Source organism: Triturus cristatus, chromosome 2_2, assembly GCF_964204655.1.
Source record: "Triturus cristatus chromosome 2_2, aTriCri1.1, whole genome shotgun sequence".
NCBI lineage: Eukaryota > Metazoa > Chordata > Amphibia > Caudata > Salamandridae > Triturus > Triturus cristatus.
Window position 1 is genome coordinate 1,038,624,964 of NC_140582.1, and position 19,108 is coordinate 1,038,644,071.

At 49.6% G+C, this 19,108-nt stretch overlaps 1 protein-coding gene across 4 annotated transcripts in view; it reads right to left on the reverse strand.

Moving 5' to 3' along the window:
* The window catches only part of RGS12 (regulator of G protein signaling 12), an 881,248-nt gene that overhangs the window by 378,523 nt on the left and 483,617 nt on the right, over positions 1 to 19,108 (reverse strand). For all 4 annotated transcript variants that reach the window (XM_085642496.1, XM_085642494.1, XM_085642495.1 and 1 more), the window contains one exon: positions 17,060 to 17,203. In XM_085642496.1, the coding sequence (XP_085498622.1) occupies positions 17,060 to 17,203 (144 nt within the window). The remainder of the gene's footprint in view (positions 1 to 17,059; positions 17,204 to 19,108) is intronic.

Consider the following 19,108-nt stretch of genomic DNA (forward strand, 5'->3'; position numbering starts at 1 on the left):
GTTCTGAAGGTAAGCTGCTAGTGCGGTTAAATGTATACGGATAGAATTGTATGCCAGATTGCATCTGTATAAGTGTAATAAATAACAGATAATGTTTTGAGTTGACGCATCCAGCGGATTTATGTCATTATTTTTACAATAAATGACAAATCTTTTCCACTTGGCCGCATAGCATGCTCTGGTAGTGGGTCTCCTTGCCTCCTTGATGATATTCATACATTCTGGAGGCAAGTTTAGGTAGCCAAACTCTAAGATCTCAGGAGCCAGATTGCTAGGTTCAGCTGTTGCGGATCTGGGTGCTGAATTTCGCCATGGCTCTGCGTTAAAAGTGTGGGTGTGAGCCGTAGCCTTTGATGTGGTACCACGGAGAGTTCCAGAAACGTGGTGTACCACGGCTGACGTGCCCACGTTGGAGCAACCAGGATGAGCGTCATCGAGTGTTGCTTGAGTTCGCGTGCCACCAGCGGTATTAATGGTGCTGGGGGAAAAGCGTAAGCAAATCTGCCGGACCAGTTCATCCATATTGCATTGCCCTGCGACTGTGGATGTGGGAACCTGGCGGCAAAGTTTCGGCATTTTGCGTTTTCCCTTGTGGCAAACAGGTCTATCTCCGGATGACCCCACTGTTGGAAGTACGGCTGGAGTACTGATGGGTGTATCTCCCACTCGTGCATTTGGTGGCTGTGTCTGCTGAGCAGGTCTGCCATCTGGTTGTCCTTGCCCGGGAGGTGTTCCGCCATGAGGAAGATGTTCCTCTGAATGGCCCACTTCCACATGCTCTGAGCCAGATGAGACAACTGTGGCGAGTGTGTTTCTCCCTGCTTCTGTATGTAGTACATAGCAGTCATGTTGTCCGTTAGGATCAACACGACCTTGTTGCACAAGTGTACTTTGAATGCTTTCATTGCAAGGAAGATTGCCATTAGTTCCAAAAGGTTGATGTGCATCCTCCTCTGTTGCGTAGTCCATAGTCCCTGCACTGTGTAATGGAGTACATGAGCTCCCCATCCCTGGAGAGACGCGTCCGCGGTTAGTATGATTTGTGGAACAGTCTCCTGGAACGGTCGGCCCTTGCAAAGGTTTTGTGGATTCCACCAATGCAGAGAGTTGTATGCCCGACCGCTCACCAACACTAGGTCTTTCAACTGTCCGTGTGCCTGATTCCACTGACGTGCTAAGCACTCCTGAAGCGGGCGCATATGTAATCTCGCGTGCGGGACTATGAAGATGCAGGAGGCCATCATGCCTATTGTTAGACCTGTCAGCCCTTTGGGTGGTCCCTCCTCATCATTATTTATTTTGTCCCACTTTTGCCTCAAACCCTGTTTGAATTTTTCCTTTTTGGGAACCACCAGACTTTTTAGTGTTGCTGCAGATTCAGGGAGCCATTTTACCTACCCCTGAAACTTCTGTCTGAGGGCCTGAAGCACAAAATGGTGGCCACCTGTGACATCACCAGCATCCACTGGAACCTACCAGCACCTTCCAGAACATTCCAGAACCCTGTGACCGTTGGAGGCGGTTTAGAATGTTGGGGAGTGAAGAGAGAGAGTTGGCAGTTGGAGCTGGCAGTTGGCACCTGACTGGTGAAGAGAGAGCAGCACAACAGTGAAGGAGGAAGGAGTGAAGCAGCAGGGGTGGAAACTTGTGCCTGGAGTGGGGTCCATAAACCCACCCTTGATACTTGTCCCTACTGATGGATCCCAGCCTGTAGCCCTGTGTGGGAAGAAGCCAGAAAAACTCATCCTAAGGACCTGGACAGCAGGAACAGGCCTTAGAAGCAGAAAGCAGCAAGATCCTGACCTGGAAACTGGTTTCCCTGGAGTCCGGCGTCGAGTAGCCTAAGACCTGGAGCCCGAGGTGGAGAAGCGGCGCTGACTGAAGAAGCAGACGTCGTACCCGGAGCCGCCTGAGGTCGTGAGAGGGCGCCGACGGAGGTCGTGAGGAATACCAAAGGTCGAGGAGGAAGTTAACCGAGGTCGAGTGAGCGGCGTCATCGGAGGAGTGAAGTCCGCCCTCCGGAGTCGTCGGAGACCGAGGGGAAGTGTACCGGAGGTCGGGAGTGAGGATCGCACTCCGGAGTCGCCCGGAACCTGAGAGGAGGAGCACCGGAGGTCGGGGGTGAGGATCGCACCCCGGAGTCGCCGGAAGTCGACATCGAGGCCAGGCCGGCCGACGTCATCGAAGCCGAGAGCGCCATCGGACCGGAGCCGCCCGAGGTCGACATCGAGTAGAGACTGCCCGACGCCGTCGAATCGGAGGTCGAGATCGAACCGAGGCCGCCGACATCGGACCGGAACCGCCTACCGGCGTCGTCTAGAACTGACATTGTGCCGAGGCCGCCGAGACCGAACCGGAACCGCCTCACGGCATCGACACGACTCCAGCGGCGTCGGAACATCAGAAAAAGGGCAGTAAGTGGAGTAGAGGGCGCCTAAGGCCCTGTGGAGACCTGAGAGACTACTCTAAGGGGCTAGGGAGGTGCTGGAACCAACCTGACTGTGCCAGGGGTGAATTGGGACTAACCTAGAGAGGTTGTGTGGAGAGAGAAAGCCAGGGCACTGGTATTCCCCCCTTGATCTACCTCAGTTTAGGCCTCAGCCTTGTCCCAGCCAGGGAGTAGTACCCCTCAAGCCTTCCACAACCCTACAAGCTGTGCCTGGGCCAAATCAGCCCTTAGGAATTGAAAAGTGATCTGATTACATGAGTGCTGCTGTATACTTTTAATTATTTATTGGGGGCACTGTATTTATTGTGTTAACCTATTTATTGCTTCACTATATTTATTGGTCTACAGGACTTGTTGGTGTACAATATTTATTGGTTCAGTATTTATTGCCTCAGAATATTTAATTGCCTGTATTACCTGCACTTATATTTATGTCCCTTGTATTTATGATCATCCCTATTTATTGAATCTCCAGACAGTATTTATTTGACCTGCACTATTTAAATTTGTATATTGTGATTGTCTTATTTATTTTTCCAATCAGCAACTAAGAGAAAAAGATAAAGAAAGATATTTTCATAATTTTTACGGTGTAGAGTCGTTTTTGGAACGGATGCACGCATGGTTATTGTATGGGTATATTGTATGCTTAGCACGGTGCCTGTTTCCTGACCACTCGAGCCAAGCTACCACAGTGTGTTCGGGGAGTCCACCACCACCCTGCGGAGTGGGAGTGGGCTGTTTCCAACATAAATTGGTGTTCAGCGGTGGGATAGAGCTGTGCCTACGCATACTCAACAATAACTGTGGGTAGTCCATAGGCCTACACCGGGAGTTTTCTCAAAGCGGCCTTCCTAATTGTGGGTTTTTGTTTTTTCCAAATTTACTCTGGTGGTGGGAGGAGGTATTATTAAAGGTACCCCCCTGCATAGTTACTGCACAAAAACCTGTCCTCTAACCTGAGTGGGCAAGATGGAGTTTGTACTAGAAAATCTAGAAACGTACACTGTGGCCCAACTCAGGGAGTTTTGCCAGCGGGAGGGGGTGTACTGTCCCCCAGGAGCAAAGAAGGGTGCACTCCAAACCAGCTTAAGGGCTTGGGGGGAGGCACGCCGAGAAAGCAAGGCTGAGGAGGAAGACAGGGATGGAGAGCCTGACCCCGAGGGGGCTGAGATGTACCAACCTGAGGTGGGGAACCTGTCAGCAGGGCCCAGAACCATTTCTAGGAAGGGCAGCAGTGCCTCTAGCGGTGGCTTGTCTGAAGTGGAGCTAACGGACCGGAGGGAGAAAAGACAGCTCACATGGGACTTAGCAAGGCTGGAAAAGGAGAAGGAGGAGCAGAGGATGGCCCATGAATTGCGACTGAAAGAAATAGATCTTCAGATCTTGAGAATCGGGGCACAACCTGTTCCTAATGGTGGCAGCCAAACCCAAGAGATCACCAGGGAACCTAAACCATACCTGCCAAAGGACATAGTAGCTAGCTATGGTGTGGGCGACGATATCGCCAAGTGGCTAGCGGCCTATGAGGTCTCGCTGAGGGCCCATGGGGTTCCAGAGAAGTACTGGGGAGGGGGATTGTATAAGTACATGCCTCCAGCTGGTAGGGATGCTTTATTGGCCCTCGAAGAGGATGAGCAAACCCACTACCCCACCATGAAACTGGCGCTCATCAGAAAGTTTGGACTAACACCTGAAAAGTACAGACAGAAGTTCAGGGGTAGTCACAAACTGGGCACGCAGAATTGGGTGGACTTCCTGGACTATGCGAAGAAGGCACTGGAAGGTTGGATTCAGGGCAGTGAAGTGAGGAACTACGAGGAGTTGTTTGACCTAGTACTGAAGGAACACCTGCTCGAGAAATGTTTCCCTGAACTGCGGCAACACCTGGTGGATAGCAAGCTGACCAGTCCCCGGAAGCTTGCTGAGGAGGCGGACATTTGGGCTAGTACCCGGGTGTCCACAAGGGGGACTGGAGGGGATACTCAAAAGGCCGGACAGGGCGCCCCCCAGAAGAAAGAGGGAGGGGAAAAGAAAAAGGAGTTCTCCAAAGGCCCCCAAAATAACTTCCAAGGGAAGGGAACAGGATTCACCTCTAAGGCTAACCCACCCAGAAACCCTAATCCTGGCCAGAGTCCGCAGCCAAGGGTTGTCCATTGCTACGAGTGCGGTGGCGTCGGACACTATAAAGGAGATCCGAAGTGCTTGAAACGACCACCCCCTCCCATTGGAGGAAAGACCCCCGGAGTAGCTAGTGTAGTGCTCGGGGAGGAGATGCCCTTAACTAAGGGAAGGGAGTGGGCGGGTGTCACTTTAGTGTCCCTGGGAGAACGGGAGATGGTTCCTAAGATCCAGGTGCCCGCAAATACCGCAAAGTATGGGCAGTGGGTCACCATCAACGGCCAAAGAGGGGAGGCTCTGAGAGACACAGGAGCCAGTATGACTATGGTGCGTAGTCAACTGGTGTCTCCAGAGCAGGTAATTCCCGATGTACTCCACCCAGCCGCGATGGCTGACGGCAGAACAGGTCACTATCCCGTGGCCGAGGTTCCCTTTGAATGGGGGGGGGGTTGCAGGTTCACTTCGAGTTGCCGTAAGCCCTGCCGTGCCAGTCGATTGTCTGCTGGGGAATGACATGGAGCACAACGCTTGGAAGGAGGTGGAATACCGGACTCACACCGAGATGCTGGGTACACCTGACTGGGCCTGTGTTAGCACAAGGTCCGCGACTACCCGAAGAGGGAGTTCATTTCGGCTGGAGCCTGGAACAAAGGCCCAGCCAGCTGCCAGACAAGGGAAGAACCGAGGACAGGAGGAGCCTGCCTCGGCGTCTCCACCCCGTAGGACGGATAGGCCACCGGAGGTGGTGGACCAGGAGTCTGCGGAGGGGGACGTTACCCACCTGGAGGACCTACCCATCCCGGCCGAGTGGCACGTGGAGGGAGGCCCGTCCAGGGAGGAATTCTGCCAGGGCCAGAGGGAGTGCCCTACCCTTGAGGGGCTGAGGCGACAGGCCGAAGCCCAGGCAGCAGGGAACGTTGAAGGGAACTACAGTGTTTACTGGGAGGATGGCCTCCTCTACAGTGAACCCAAGGCACCCCTACACGGCTCGTCACGAGCCTTGGTAGTCCCTCAACGTTATCGAGCCTTCCTTCTGGAGTTGGCTCACGAGATACCATTGGCAGGACACCTGGGGCAAGACAAGACCTTCGCCCGTCTTGTCCCACACTTTTATTGGCCTCAGATGAAAGTGTCGTCCGATACCTACTGCCGGACATGTGTGTCTTGCCAAGCCAGTGGGAAAACAGGGGTGAAGCTGAAAGCTCCCCTGGAACCACTTCCTGTCGTTAGCACCCCCTTTGAAAGGGTGGGCATCGACATTGTGGGTCCATTAGATCCGCCAACTACAGCTGGTCACAGGTTCATCCTGGTCCTGGTGGATCATGCCACACGGTACCCAGAGGCAATACCTCTGAGGACCATAACAGCACCTGTTGTGGCAAGGGCCCTGATGGGAATCTTTACCCGAGTGGGTTTTCCCAAGGAAGTTGTGTCCGACAGGGGGACCAACTTCATGTCAGCGTATATGCGGGCAATGTGGAAGGAGTGTGGAGTGACATACCGGTTCACCACTCCTTACCACCCCCAGACAAATGGTCTGGTGGAGAGGTTTAACAAAACCTTGAAGGGCATGATCAGAAGTCTGCCTGAAAGCCTGCGGAGGAAATGGGACGTCCTCCTACCCTGTTTACTTTTTTCTTACAGGGAAGTGCCACAGAAGGGAGTGGGCTTCAGCCCCTTCGAGCTTCTGTATGGGCACCCTGTACGTGGACCTCTTAACCTGGTGAGAGACGGATGGGAAAGAACTCCCAGAAAGCTTCCCCAGGATGTGGTGAGCTACATGCTGGCCTTCCGGAGCCAAATGGCTAAGTTGTGGAAGCAAGCTTCTGACAACTTGGAAGCCAGCCAAGCAGTGATGAAGGCGTGGTATGACCACAATGCTCACCCGGTGGAGTTGGAGCCTGGCCAGAAGGTGTGGGTGATCGAACCCGGAGAGCTTAGCGCCCTCCAGGATCGCTGGTCAGGACCCTTTGAGGTGTTGGAGAAGAAGGGTAAGGCTACCTACTTGGTGGACCTGAAGACCCCTCGTCAGCCCCTGCGGGTGCTGCATGCCAACCGCCTCAAACCCCACCACGAGAGGCCCGAAGTCATCTTGATGATGGTGACTGACGGAGGAGAGGACGTGGAAAGCGAGCCTCTCCCTGATCTGTTTGCGTCTCAAGAAAAGGATGGGTCGGTGGAGGGAGTGATTCTCTCCCCATCTCTAACTCCTGAACAGCAGGAGGACTGTCGCCAGGTCCTGGGGCAGTACTCTTTGTTGTTCTCCCTTGTCCCGGGTAGGACTCACCTGTGCGTCCATGACGTGGACACAGGAGACAGCCCACCTGTGAAGTCCAAGATCTACCGGATGTCAGACAAGGTGAAGGCCAGCATTCATAGTGAAGTCACTAAGATGCTGGAGCTAGGAGTGATTGAACCTTCTAGCAGCCCCTGGTCTAGTCCGGTGGTGTTAGTACCGAAAGCTGCACCACCGGGTGCCCAACCAGAACTGAGGTTCTGTGTGGACTACCGGGGACTGAATTCAGTGACAAAAACTGATGCTCATCCGATCCCTAGGGCGGATGAATTGATTGACCGGCTGGGAGCTGCCCAATATCTAAGTACCTTTGACCTTACTTCAGGGTACTGGCAGATCTCGTTGACTGATGGAGCAAGGGAAAGGTCAGCCTTCTCCACGCCCAATGGCCACTACCAGTTCTGTGTGATGCCCTTTGGGCTCAAGAACGCACCTGCCACGTTTCAGCGCCTGGTAAACCAGATCCTCACCGGAATGGAGAGTTTCTCTGCTGCTTATCTGGATGACATAGCCGTCTTCAGTAACAGCTGGGAGGATCACTTGCGTCACCTGCAAGCTGTTCTCCAGGCCCTGAGACAAGCTGGATTGACGATCAAGGCCAGCAAGTGCCAGATCGGGCAGGGGTCGGTAGTGTACCTTGGACACTTGGTGGGTAGGGGAGCGGTGCAACCCCTCCAGGCGAAGATCGAGGCCATCATGGCCTGGGAACCCCCCAAGACACAGACTGAGGTCCGAGCATTTTTGGGCCTCACGGGATATTACCGCCGCTTCGTGAAGGGGTACGGTACCATCGTAGCCCCCCTCACGGAGCTCACGTCCAAGAAACAACCTCGACGGGTAGTCTGGACGGAGGCCTGTCAGCAGGCCTTTGTGAGATTGAAGAAAGCCATGTGCGAGGCCCCGGTCTTAAGGGCCCCAGACTTTTCCAAGAAGTTCATTGTCCAGACAGATGCATCAGAACATGGCATTGGGGCAGTGTTATCGCAACTCAACGAAGAGGGTCTGGATCAACCCGTGGTCTTCCTATCCCGGAGACTACTTCCCAGGGAACAGAAGTGGAGTGCAATAGAGCGTGAAGCCTTTGCAGTGGTATGGGCTCTGAAGAAGTTGCGGCCATACCTGTTTGGCTCGCACTTCCTAGTTCAGACCGACCACAGACCCCTTCGTTGGCTGATGCAAATGAAGGGGGAGAATCCCAAGTTGTTGAGGTGGTCTATTTCCCTACAGGGGATGGACTTCCAGGTGGAACATCGGCCTGGAGTGGACCACGCCAATGCAGACTGTCTCTCAAGGTATTTCCGCCTTAGTGATGAGAACTCCCAAGGGGTTGGGTAGCTCTCCCCACTTTCAGCTGGGGGGGACGCGTGTTAGACCTGTCAGCCCTTTGGGTGGTCCCTCCTCATCATTATTTATTTTGTCCCACTTTTGCCTCAAACCCTGTTTGAATTTTTCCTTTTTGGGAACCACCAGACTTTTTAGTGTTGCTGCAGATTCAGGGAGCCATTTTACCTACCCCTGAAACTTCTGTCTGAGGGCCTGAAGCACAAAATGGTGGCCACCTGTGACATCACCAGCATCCACTGGAACCTACCAGCACCTTCCAGAACATTCCAGAACCCTGTGACCGTTGGAGGCGGTTTAGAATGTTGGGGAGTGAAGAGAGAGAGTTGGCAGTTGGAGCTGGCAGTTGGCACCTGACTGGTGAAGAGAGAGCAGCACAACAGTGAAGGAGGAAGGAGTGAAGCAGCAGGGGTGGAAACTTGTGCCTGGAGTGGGGTCCATAAACCCACCCTTGATACTTGTCCCTACTGATGGATCCCAGCCTGTAGCCCTGTGTGGGAAGAAGCCAGAAAAACTCATCCTAAGGACCTGGACAGCAGGAACAGGCCTTAGAAGCAGAAAGCAGCAAGATCCTGACCTGGAAACTGGTTTCCCTGGAGTCCGGCGTCGAGTAGCCTAAGACCTGGAGCCCGAGGTGGAGAAGCGGCGCTGACTGAAGAAGCAGACGTCGTACCCGGAGCCGCCTGAGGTCGTGAGAGGGCGCCGACGGAGGTCGTGGGGAATACCAAAGGTCGAGGAGGAAGTTAACCGAGGTCGAGTGAGCGGCGTCATCGGAGGAGTGAAGTCCGCCCTCCGGAGTCGTCGGAGACCGAGGGGAAGTGTACCGGAGGTCGGGAGTGAGGATCGCACTCCGGAGTCGCCCGGAACCTGAGAGGAGGAGCACCGGAGGTCGGGGGTGAGGATCGCACCCCGGAGTCGCCGGAAGTCGACATCGAGGCCAGGCCGGCCGACGTCATCGAAGCCGAGAGCGCCATCGGACCGGAGCCGCCCGAGGTCGACATCGAGTAGAGACTGCCCGACGCCGTCGAATCGGAGGTCGAGATCGAACCGAGGCCGCCGACATCGGACCGGAACCGCCTACCGGCGTCGTCTAGAACTGACATTGTGCCGAGGCCGCCGAGACCGAACCGGAACCGCCTCACGGCATCGACACGACTCCAGCGGCGTCGGAACATCAGAAAAAGGGCAGTAAGTGGAGTAGAGGGCGCCTAAGGCCCTGTGGAGACCTGAGAGACTACTCTAAGGGGCTAGGGAGGTGCTGGAACCAACCTGACTGTGCCAGGGGTGAATTGGGACTAACCTAGAGAGGTTGTGTGGAGAGAGAAAGCCAGGGCACTGGTATTCCCCCCTTGATCTACCTCAGTTTAGGCCTCAGCCTTGTCCCAGCCAGGGAGTAGTACCCCTCAAGCCTTCCACAACCCTACAAGCTGTGCCTGGGCCAAATCAGCCCTTAGGAATTGAAAAGTGATCTGATTACATGAGTGCTGCTGTATACTTTTAATTATTTATTGGGGGCACTGTATTTATTGTGTTAACCTATTTATTGCTTCACTATATTTATTGGTCTACAGGACTTGTTGGTGTACAATATTTATTGGTTCAGTATTTATTGCCTCAGAATATTTAATTGCCTGTATTACCTGCACTTATATTTATGTCCCTTGTATTTATGATCATCCCTATTTATTGAATCTCCAGACAGTATTTATTTGACCTGCACTATTTAAATTTGTATATTGTGATTGTCTTATTTATTTTTCCAATCAGCAACTAAGAGAAAAAGATAAAGAAAGATATTTTCATAATTTTTACGGTGTAGAGTCGTTTTTGGAACGGATGCACGCATGGTTATTGTATGGGTATATTGTATGCTTAGCACGGTGCCTGTTTCCTGACCACTCGAGCCAAGCTACCACAGTGTGTTCGGGGAGTCCACCACCACCCTGCGGAGTGGGAGTGGGCTGTTTCCAACACCTATCAACTGCATAAACACTTGTGCCTGTAGTGAGTGTTGAGGTTTGAACTTGTTTATGAGCAACTGCATGCTGTTGATCCTCACTGAATTGGGCTGTGCCGTGGCTGCCAGAGTGTTTATGGTCGCACCTAGGCACTGCTGTACGTGGGAGGGTTGAAGGTGGGACTTTGGATAATTCAGTGAGAATCCCAGGCTGAGAAGAAGGTGAATAGTGCGGGACATGTGGTTGGCACACTGCTGGGCTGACTTTCCCTGGATAAGCCAGTCGTCCAGATACGGATAGACATGTATGTGCTGTCTCCTTAAGTGTGCCGCTACTGTCGCTAGGCACTTGGTGAACACTCTGGGTGCCGTTGTTACTCCGAAAGGGAATACCTTGAACTGGTAATGTTGTCTTAGAACAGTGAACCGGAGATATTTTCTGTGTGATGGGTGTATGAGTATATGGAAATACGCATCTTTGAGATCTAGTGTTGCGAGAAAGTCTCCCTGACTGAGCAACGGCAGCACTTGTTGCAAAGTGAGCATGTGGAAATGCTCTGACAGAATATAATGGTTTAGAGGTCTTAAATCCAGTATGGGTCTGAGAGACCCATCCTTTTTGGGGATTAGGAAATACAGTGAGTATACCCCTGATCCGTGGTCTTTCGCAGGCACGAGTTCTATGGCTCCTTTTTGGAGCAGACAGAGAACTTCCTGTTGGAATAAGTGCAAGTGCTCTGCGGACATATGATGGTGTCTTGGTGGTATGTTGGGTGGAGTGGACATGAACTCCAGACAATAACCGTACTGAATAATATCTCTCACCCACCTGTCTGTAGTGATGGATTCCCAGACCGGCAGGAACTTTTGGAGTCTCCCCCAGACAGGCGTTACGTGGTCGGGGGGCAGTGACAAGGCGTCACTGTTTGTTGGTGGCAGAGGACCTGGAGCTGTTGTTTCCGCGGCCTCTGCCTTTGACGTTGTTTCCACGGTATCCACCTCTATTATTTTTATTATAGGTGGTTTGTGTACCTCCTTTAGTGCACTGCGGCTGTTGGGAGTTCTGGTTCTTAGATGGTCCTCTGGTGCTAGAGCGACGAAAAGACCCACTCCTAAACTGCTGTGATTGCAGAGCCCCCATAGACTTTGCAGTCTCCGTATCTTTTTTGAGTTTTTCCAAGGTGGTGTCAACCTCGGGGCCAAAGAGGGAGTCAGGGTTGACAGGTTGATTGAGGATAGTGGTTTGTATTTCAGGTTTGAATCCTGAGATTCTCAACCAAGCATGCCTTAATGGAAGCGTTGCTAATAAGCTTCCCCTCTCTAATAAGTGACTCTGCTCCTTCCTTATACTGATCTGGGAGGTGCTGTAGTAGTGTTTCTAGGGTATCATAATGCGCCCTATCGTATCGAGCCAGAAGTGCCTGAGTGTTGGCAATTCTCCAGATGTTAGCTGCCTGGGCAGCAACCCTCTTTCCAGATGTCTCCAAGACCTTAGACTCCTTGTCGGGGGAGGAGCATCACCCGTTGTCTGTGAGTTGGCTCTCTTTCGAGCATTGGAAACCACCAATGAGTCCAAAGGCAACTGTTCTCTTATATAGGCAGGGTCCACAGGAGCTGGCCTATATTTCTTCTCAATTCTAGGGTTGAGAACCCTAGCCCTTGTGGTCTCCTTAAAAATGTCATTGGCTTGTTTGAGGACCCCCTTTAGCATAGGCAGAGTTTTAACAGATCTTTCTGATGTAGAGAATGTATCCATTAGAAAGTCGTCTTCAATAGGATCAGTGTGGAGCTGTACGTCATGATTGTTAGCAGCTCTTTCAATTAATGCATTAAAAGCAGCAGTATCCTCTGTAAGAGATGTTTTCACCACATATGCCTGTGTGTCTGGAGCAGTATTGTCCCCTGCACCAGTATTGTCCACCCAAGGTTGGGTTTGATCTTCAGGGTCAGTGTCCACAGGATAAGTGTCCTCCATATCACCAGTATCTCCAACATCCATATCAGAGTGTGTTGGTGAGAATGACTGAGGTTCTGGGGCACAATATTGAATATGTTCCACCAGAATTGGTGATGTGGCTTTTTTCTTCTTTAATGGAATCTTGTATGGCTCCATTGGTATCTCTGGTACTATTTTCCTCTTGTAAATGGAAAGTCTACCAGTGTTGGCGTCGATGAATTGCTTCGGATCCTCATGTTCGTGAGGTACTGCCACAGTTTTCGGTCCCATTTGAATTTCTGTCGGTGCATTGACATTTTTCTTCAGGTCGACACCGTCTTGCGGGTTGGGACCTCTCTAGGCGTCGAACATCTTCGCTCGCACCGCTGGCGGGAGCCCGAACTTGATGTGCGTCGACGCGATGTGCACCGTGCTGACAGTCCTCGGCTGGGGGGCTATGGTTGTGCCCGGCATGGAAGCTTTGTCGTGGATGCGTGCCAACGACTCCGACACCTTCTGCTTTACAAAGGGAGAGGGTGTGGATTGGACACGGTCCCTCGACGCCTTCTTCGTTGTGGCATCAAACCCTGTACCCGACGTCGTCTTCTGGACACGATGGGAATGGGTTGGCTCTTGAGGGTCACTCTCCATCTCGGAGTGGACGATCCTCGGCGCCGATAGTTTCGGGTCGGCAACCTTGACCTTGACCTTCGGTGTCACCCTCAGCTCGACGTCCCCATGAGATTTGTCGGCGTCGACCGCCTTCTTTTGTGTTTTCGGCTCCGAGGGCTTCGAGGCCTTGTTGCCGATCTTTATGCGGGGCGGAAGAACGAGAGGAATGGTCTTGGGTAAGGCCTTGTGGCGATCCCGCGACCTGAGCCTTATCAAGTGTCTCCGTGGGCCCTGTGCCGATCTGTGGGCCTAGCTCATCTTCTGAGCCATCCTCTTCGGCCCCAAGGGCCCCTTCGTCGTCTCCTACCTGTTAGACGACGTCGTCTTCTTCTTCTAATATATGTTCGTCTTCCGCATCATAGTCGGACTCGCGCTCCGACGCCGTATCCGATATCTCTCCCCGAGCTTCAAGGTCCACGACCTCCTCATCTTCGGTCCCGAAGATGTTGTCCGGGTTCGGCGCCGCTTTCTGCGCCTCGAGCCGAGCTGCTCGACGAATGCGAAGGGTTTTCTTTGAGCAAAACCTGGAACACGCCATACAGGTGGCTTCGTCGTGGGTTGGAGAGAGGCACTTGTTGCACACCGGGTGCACGTCGAAGCGAGCATACTTCGCGTTGCACAGAGGGCAACGCTTGAAGGGGCTATTGGAAGTCTTTGGTTCCATCGTCGATCCCGCTCGGGCCTTGGACGTCGAAGGGCAAATAGCTAACTTCGATGAAATAACTCGGCGCCGAACGAAAACAATACCGACGAGTAGAGGCCTAACTACTCTAAGAGCTAAGATTAGGACATCCGAACCCAATGGCGGAAAAAAACAATCTGAGGATGGAGGGGATGCCCATGCGCACTGTAGTCCAGGGGAGGAGCCACCTATCTCGTGATACTTCGAAGACTCTTCCAGGACAACAATGTGCAATCATCCGGACCCAACACTAGGCGGCGATCTATGCACAGATATGAATTCAGCAGCCCACATGCCTCGAACCATGTTTGTGCTGTACATTTTAATGTTGATTTCGTTTCTCACCTTGATTACTCCTTTTGGATCTCCCCCTGCTGGAGTCCTCAGAGTGTTACAAGAGCTCTGCTCGTCAACCCTCAGATCTTTCCCCAGAAATGGATACCTGCTTCTTTTGTCTTTCTTCATGGCCATGTAGGTGAATCTGGCCATACTCTCTCAAGATGCACCTGGAGAGGCAGGTGAAGTGATGACTTTTTCTGGGGTTACAAGATTCTAGCAATCATAGCCTACAGATCCTGTGGGGATTTGTTTTCTGCCACATTCTGGACATTTCACAAAAAGAGAAGGTATTTTCTGGATCTGAAACTTTGTTAATTACACCCTGTTTTGATATTGAGTGGAGTGCTGGGTCTCTTTGTTTATTTATGGAATTTTGTGGAGTTTTCCATAGTGGGCGTAGGGGTATTGAGCCTCAGGACCCTGGCACCCTGAAAAGAAAATTATTATAACCCAATTAACGGATATGTGCAGTCACTGATGCCCCATACCCTGTGTCTTTCATGTTAATATATTTTTCTACTAAAAGAAAAGTGTTTCAGTCGGGCAAAAATGAAAAATACACTCAGTCCAAATGGATGTTGAGTTAACCAATTTCAAAATGATTTGAAAGGTTTTTGTAAGGAAAAAAGCCCTAAAAAGGAAAAGCTCAAATACCAAATATCCTGTCAGCAGGAGCCGGAAAAATAACTGAGTTAACTGCCACTTACAGGGCATGATAGGACAACAGAGGACTTGGTGCCCATAAAGGTGCACAGTCCATTTTCACTCTGACATAGCTGAAGCCTACAGAGCTACCTTGCCCTGTCCTTCCCTTTCATTCACTTTAAAAGGAAATACAAATAATTTGTGAAGGATGTTTTTAAAATGTCACTTTCCCTTACTTTCTAGTGACATTTTAAGTTTGTATGTATTTTCTAAACTTTAAAGTAAATTATTGGAATTGACGGTAAAGCCTTTTAAAGCCGATACAGTTATTTCACATGTCTATCCTGGCCTTCCCAAAGTATGGTGAAGGTGTAAAATAAAATTGACTTTGGAAAAAGTGCTATCCGATGCCTGCATGTGGGTGGGATTATTCAGTGCTTATGATTATCAATTGAGACCCCCCATCCCCCCTCCCCCCCACCCCATGGAAAAATCAACTTCCCAAACCTATTCCTTTTATAGTTGAACATCATCACTATTATACATTATTGCAACAGGGTTACAAAGGATGTAGACAATTTAATTATTAGGAATATGCTAAATATTCTCCAGATGCCCTGCAAAACGTGTATAATACATTAACGCAACAATGGTTTGTGAGGGACATAGGGAGACCAGAGCGCAACTTGCAGGTTTCCAGAACATGGAGGGGTCTGAGAAAGTACACACACAGTACTTGTGACCTAGTTGGGTGTCTAATTCTTCTCCGATTGCTCTTTAGCAAAATGTGATGATTTTTCTCAGCCATCTCGAGAGAACATCTGCAGAGAATCAATGCAACAGATGTCTAGGTTTACAAACCCAGAAAAACAATGACTTCCACAAATACAACCAGAGAGTCATTCCAATTGAAATCTTGGGAATGATCTTTCCATTGGCTAAATAAAGTCTTGAAATAACATGGAGCAACATAGATTGGCAATGAAGTAATTCAACTGCATGTACAAGCACACTGCTTTAACAAATCTATTTGCAGCTCTTGTCACAATGTATCACACTTTGTTCCTTTCTTCTCTTAAACATAACCTGAGTGGTTTTGTTCTTATTGCACAAATCGATCATATTCACTATCATGAGCTACCTCTTGCTCCTCCCCAAACCTATAACTGAGCAAGGTTCGCCCTGAATCTCACTCCTCTTCTCCCTAATCCTTTTTTAGGTCTCGCCTGACCCAGCGCATGCGCTGGTCTGGCGAGATTTATTGAGAGGGCTCCAAAAAGTGCTACCAGGCAAGCCTAGAGCTACAGTGCACGTGCGCGGGCGCGCGCGCGCCGCGCTTTGCCGCTTTGATGTTTGATCGTGATCACTTTCACTTTCGCGGCCGCTTTGCATAGCCAATAGGTCTCGCTTTTGGGACCTTATAAGTATTTAGTTATGCAACTGTTGCATGGCTAAACACTTATGAGGTCCCAAATGCGAGACCTATTGGCTATGCCAATGCTTGTTTTGTATTCTAGCTTGTATTGTCCTTTATGGCTAGCAATGCTAGCATCATCATTCATTGTAATCTTTCTTTCATCACATCTCAAATTTCATTACCCTTTGGTACCTCACCTATTTTTCTGCTCTTAGTTTTGTTTCCAAACAATTCCATGGGATAGCCCACACTCCATTAGTAGTCTCTCATACTCCTTTTCGTCTCTGTCAGCACTCGTCACTGTCTCTCAAATGCTCACCACCTTGTTGAACCTCGTAATTTCTCCTTCAAGGTGCTCATTCATCCCAAGCCATTTATTTTTCCATAATCATATGACACTATTACAGCTTTTCCATTATCATGCCATTTGTAGAATGTGTCACAGGAGTCCTCAAGTAATTCTAGCAACTGTTGTGTGTATGTGCTTAACAAAATCAGGTAAATAAAACAGAGAAAAGGTTAATCTCACAAGCAGCCTGATAGGTGTCAATAAAATGAGCAATAATGTCAGAAAATGATCACTTACAATGGTCATTTACATTCATCATATCATCACACATTAATCAAAGGCAAATAAGGTGAATTTTAACTAATATATTACAAACCTGGGAGGAAGCAGAGTTTTAACAGATTCGGACATCACCATTGACTTTTCAGGGCAACCAACTGCCGTTCTGAGAAACAAACCCCGGACTGAAGCAATCCGAGTACCATAAAATTCAAATGGATCGCTAAAAGCAAATCCAACTAGCTCATACTGGGTGCATGTTGGCAAATTAAAGAAATTAAAATAAGGGAAACCTAGAAAGACTAGTTACTAGAATAAGTATGGCACATGAACTCAATGGTCGAATCTTTAGAGGTGAGGAACAAGGTTAAGATAAATTTGCATTCTTTTTGTTTATACTGATGCATGGATATATTCATAACCAGACTGCTGCTTGGATTAATATGCTACTTATCCTATGCTCTGCTAGAGGAAAACATCTACATTCTCCCATTTTTAGAGGTTACTAATACATGCTGTAATACATTTCTAGTCAATATGAACAAGAAATATAGGTGTTCACATTAGATATTCCACAACTTTGCTGATACTTGAGAATGGCACAGGGAATACAAAAGTACAATTTTCATTAATTACCTGAAGCTGCTGTTCCTTGAACATGTCTGGGTGAGGTGCGTTCAGGATATCATCAGCCAGTTGTGCCTGACTATCAATGTTAACTGGTGTTGTTGCCTTGCTGCATAAATACTTGCTGAATATCTCCCGAGCACGAAATGAAAGCTAAAAAACAAAAGTCACTTTTATATTCTATCACAATGTGCAAACCAAGCCTCAAAATATATGCATTGTGACTCCTATTTGTCTGGAACATTTCAGCAATAAGAACATTTCTTATGGAACTTATCTTACTAAAATCAGTAGTACTACCCAATTTTCACAAAACTCCAAAATGGAAAACATCACTCTGAAAACGCCAGATTAGTGAATCTCCTACTCAGATAACACCAAATGGTGAAAAACTATTCTCAATGAAATCAGAAGATTTCTGTAGCAAAATAAATGAGAACCAGGATTGAATACTATGTCCAATATAAATCTAATAAAAATAAATAAACACCCCTCTTACTAGTCTTAACAGAAGGCGAGTCACACAATGTGTGCAGAGTGGGGGACAGGACACAGGGGCAAAGCAACAAAGTTGCAAATAATAAAACAATAAGGAAAGGGGGGCAAAAGCATGAAGAGGGGTGAGGACAAGGAGTAGAGCAAAGGTTGGAGGGGGGACAGAAGAGAGTTCCAAGACTGCAAGAATAAGAAGAGGAAGGCAATCAGAGAAGGAAGAGCGTGAAAGAGAAAGTGTAGTGAGGTTTATGGACCCATTTAAGAGTTTAAAAAGGGAATTAAAAAAACTTTCTCCTGGGTACCAACCACCTGGAAACAACCCGAGAAGGAATTCTGAGAGCAAACTTACTGAACTATGATTGCAGGAGCTGCACAAGAAAAGTTACGAGTACCAAAGATACAGCAACAAGCTGCACATGGAACAGTCTTGGTCTCTCAACAGAAGGTTTCACTAGAATAGGTCTTTAAATTAAGCTCAATACTTAGCAAACCAAATATTTCAGTGAGGCATCTCGAACTACAAATTGATTAATCTGATATTCAGAATATAGGTGTAGGAAAGTGACCCTTTTTGCATGGTTACCCCCTAACTGTTTGTCAGATACCTGATGCCAACTTGACTGAATTTGTGCTGGGATCCTGCAAACCAGGCCCCAGGACCGGTGTTCCTTCCCAAAACTGCACATTTGTACCCACCATTGGCACATCCCTTGCCACAGGTAAGCCCCTTGTAAAAGGTAACATGGGTATCAAGGGCACTGTGGCCAGGGAAGGCCTCCAAGGGCTGCAGCACCTATTGTGCCACCCGTAGAGACCTTGCACCTTAACACCCACACATTGTCATTGCAGGTTGGGTGTGTTGGTGCAGAGAAAAGTGAAGAGTCGACATGGCACAAATCCCAGTGGACAGATTAGTTCCGTCCCTGTGGCTTATTTTAATTGGTGGGGTCTGTGGCAGGCCCTCATCACAGCAGCATGCACTGTTTAATTGAAAACTTAGTGATACTTAAGGTATAATCGCACAAGTAAGGAGTGCAGGTTGATAACCCATTCTTAGTACACATCCCTTTGTGCTATGACTGCAAGCCACTGCTTGTGGCCTAGGTAAGTCACCCCTTTAACAGGGTGCAATAGACCACATGTGAGGGTACAGTCGCATGAGCACTGTACCCCTACAGTGTCTACGTCCATTCTTAGACATTGTAAGTACAGTAAACCATAAAGAGTATATGGTCTGGGAGTTGGTCATTACGAACTCCACAGCTCTATAATGGCTTTACTGAAACCTGGGAAGGTTGCTAGCAAACGTCTCAGCACATTTAACCCATACTGATGGCAGTGTGGGATTTAAAGTAAAATGCACTCAGAGGGCATCTTACAGATGCCCCCTGAAAAACAGCGACCAGCCCTGGTGTGGTTCCTGAAAGGCTACCCGCCATTTGCCACCACCAGACTGGTTTCTAGATCCCTGGGTAGAGGGCCTCCGTTCTCTGGGTCCAGAAACAAACCCCTGGGTGCAGAGTGCCTCTGTTCTCTGGGTCCAGAGACAAAGCCCATCCTGGG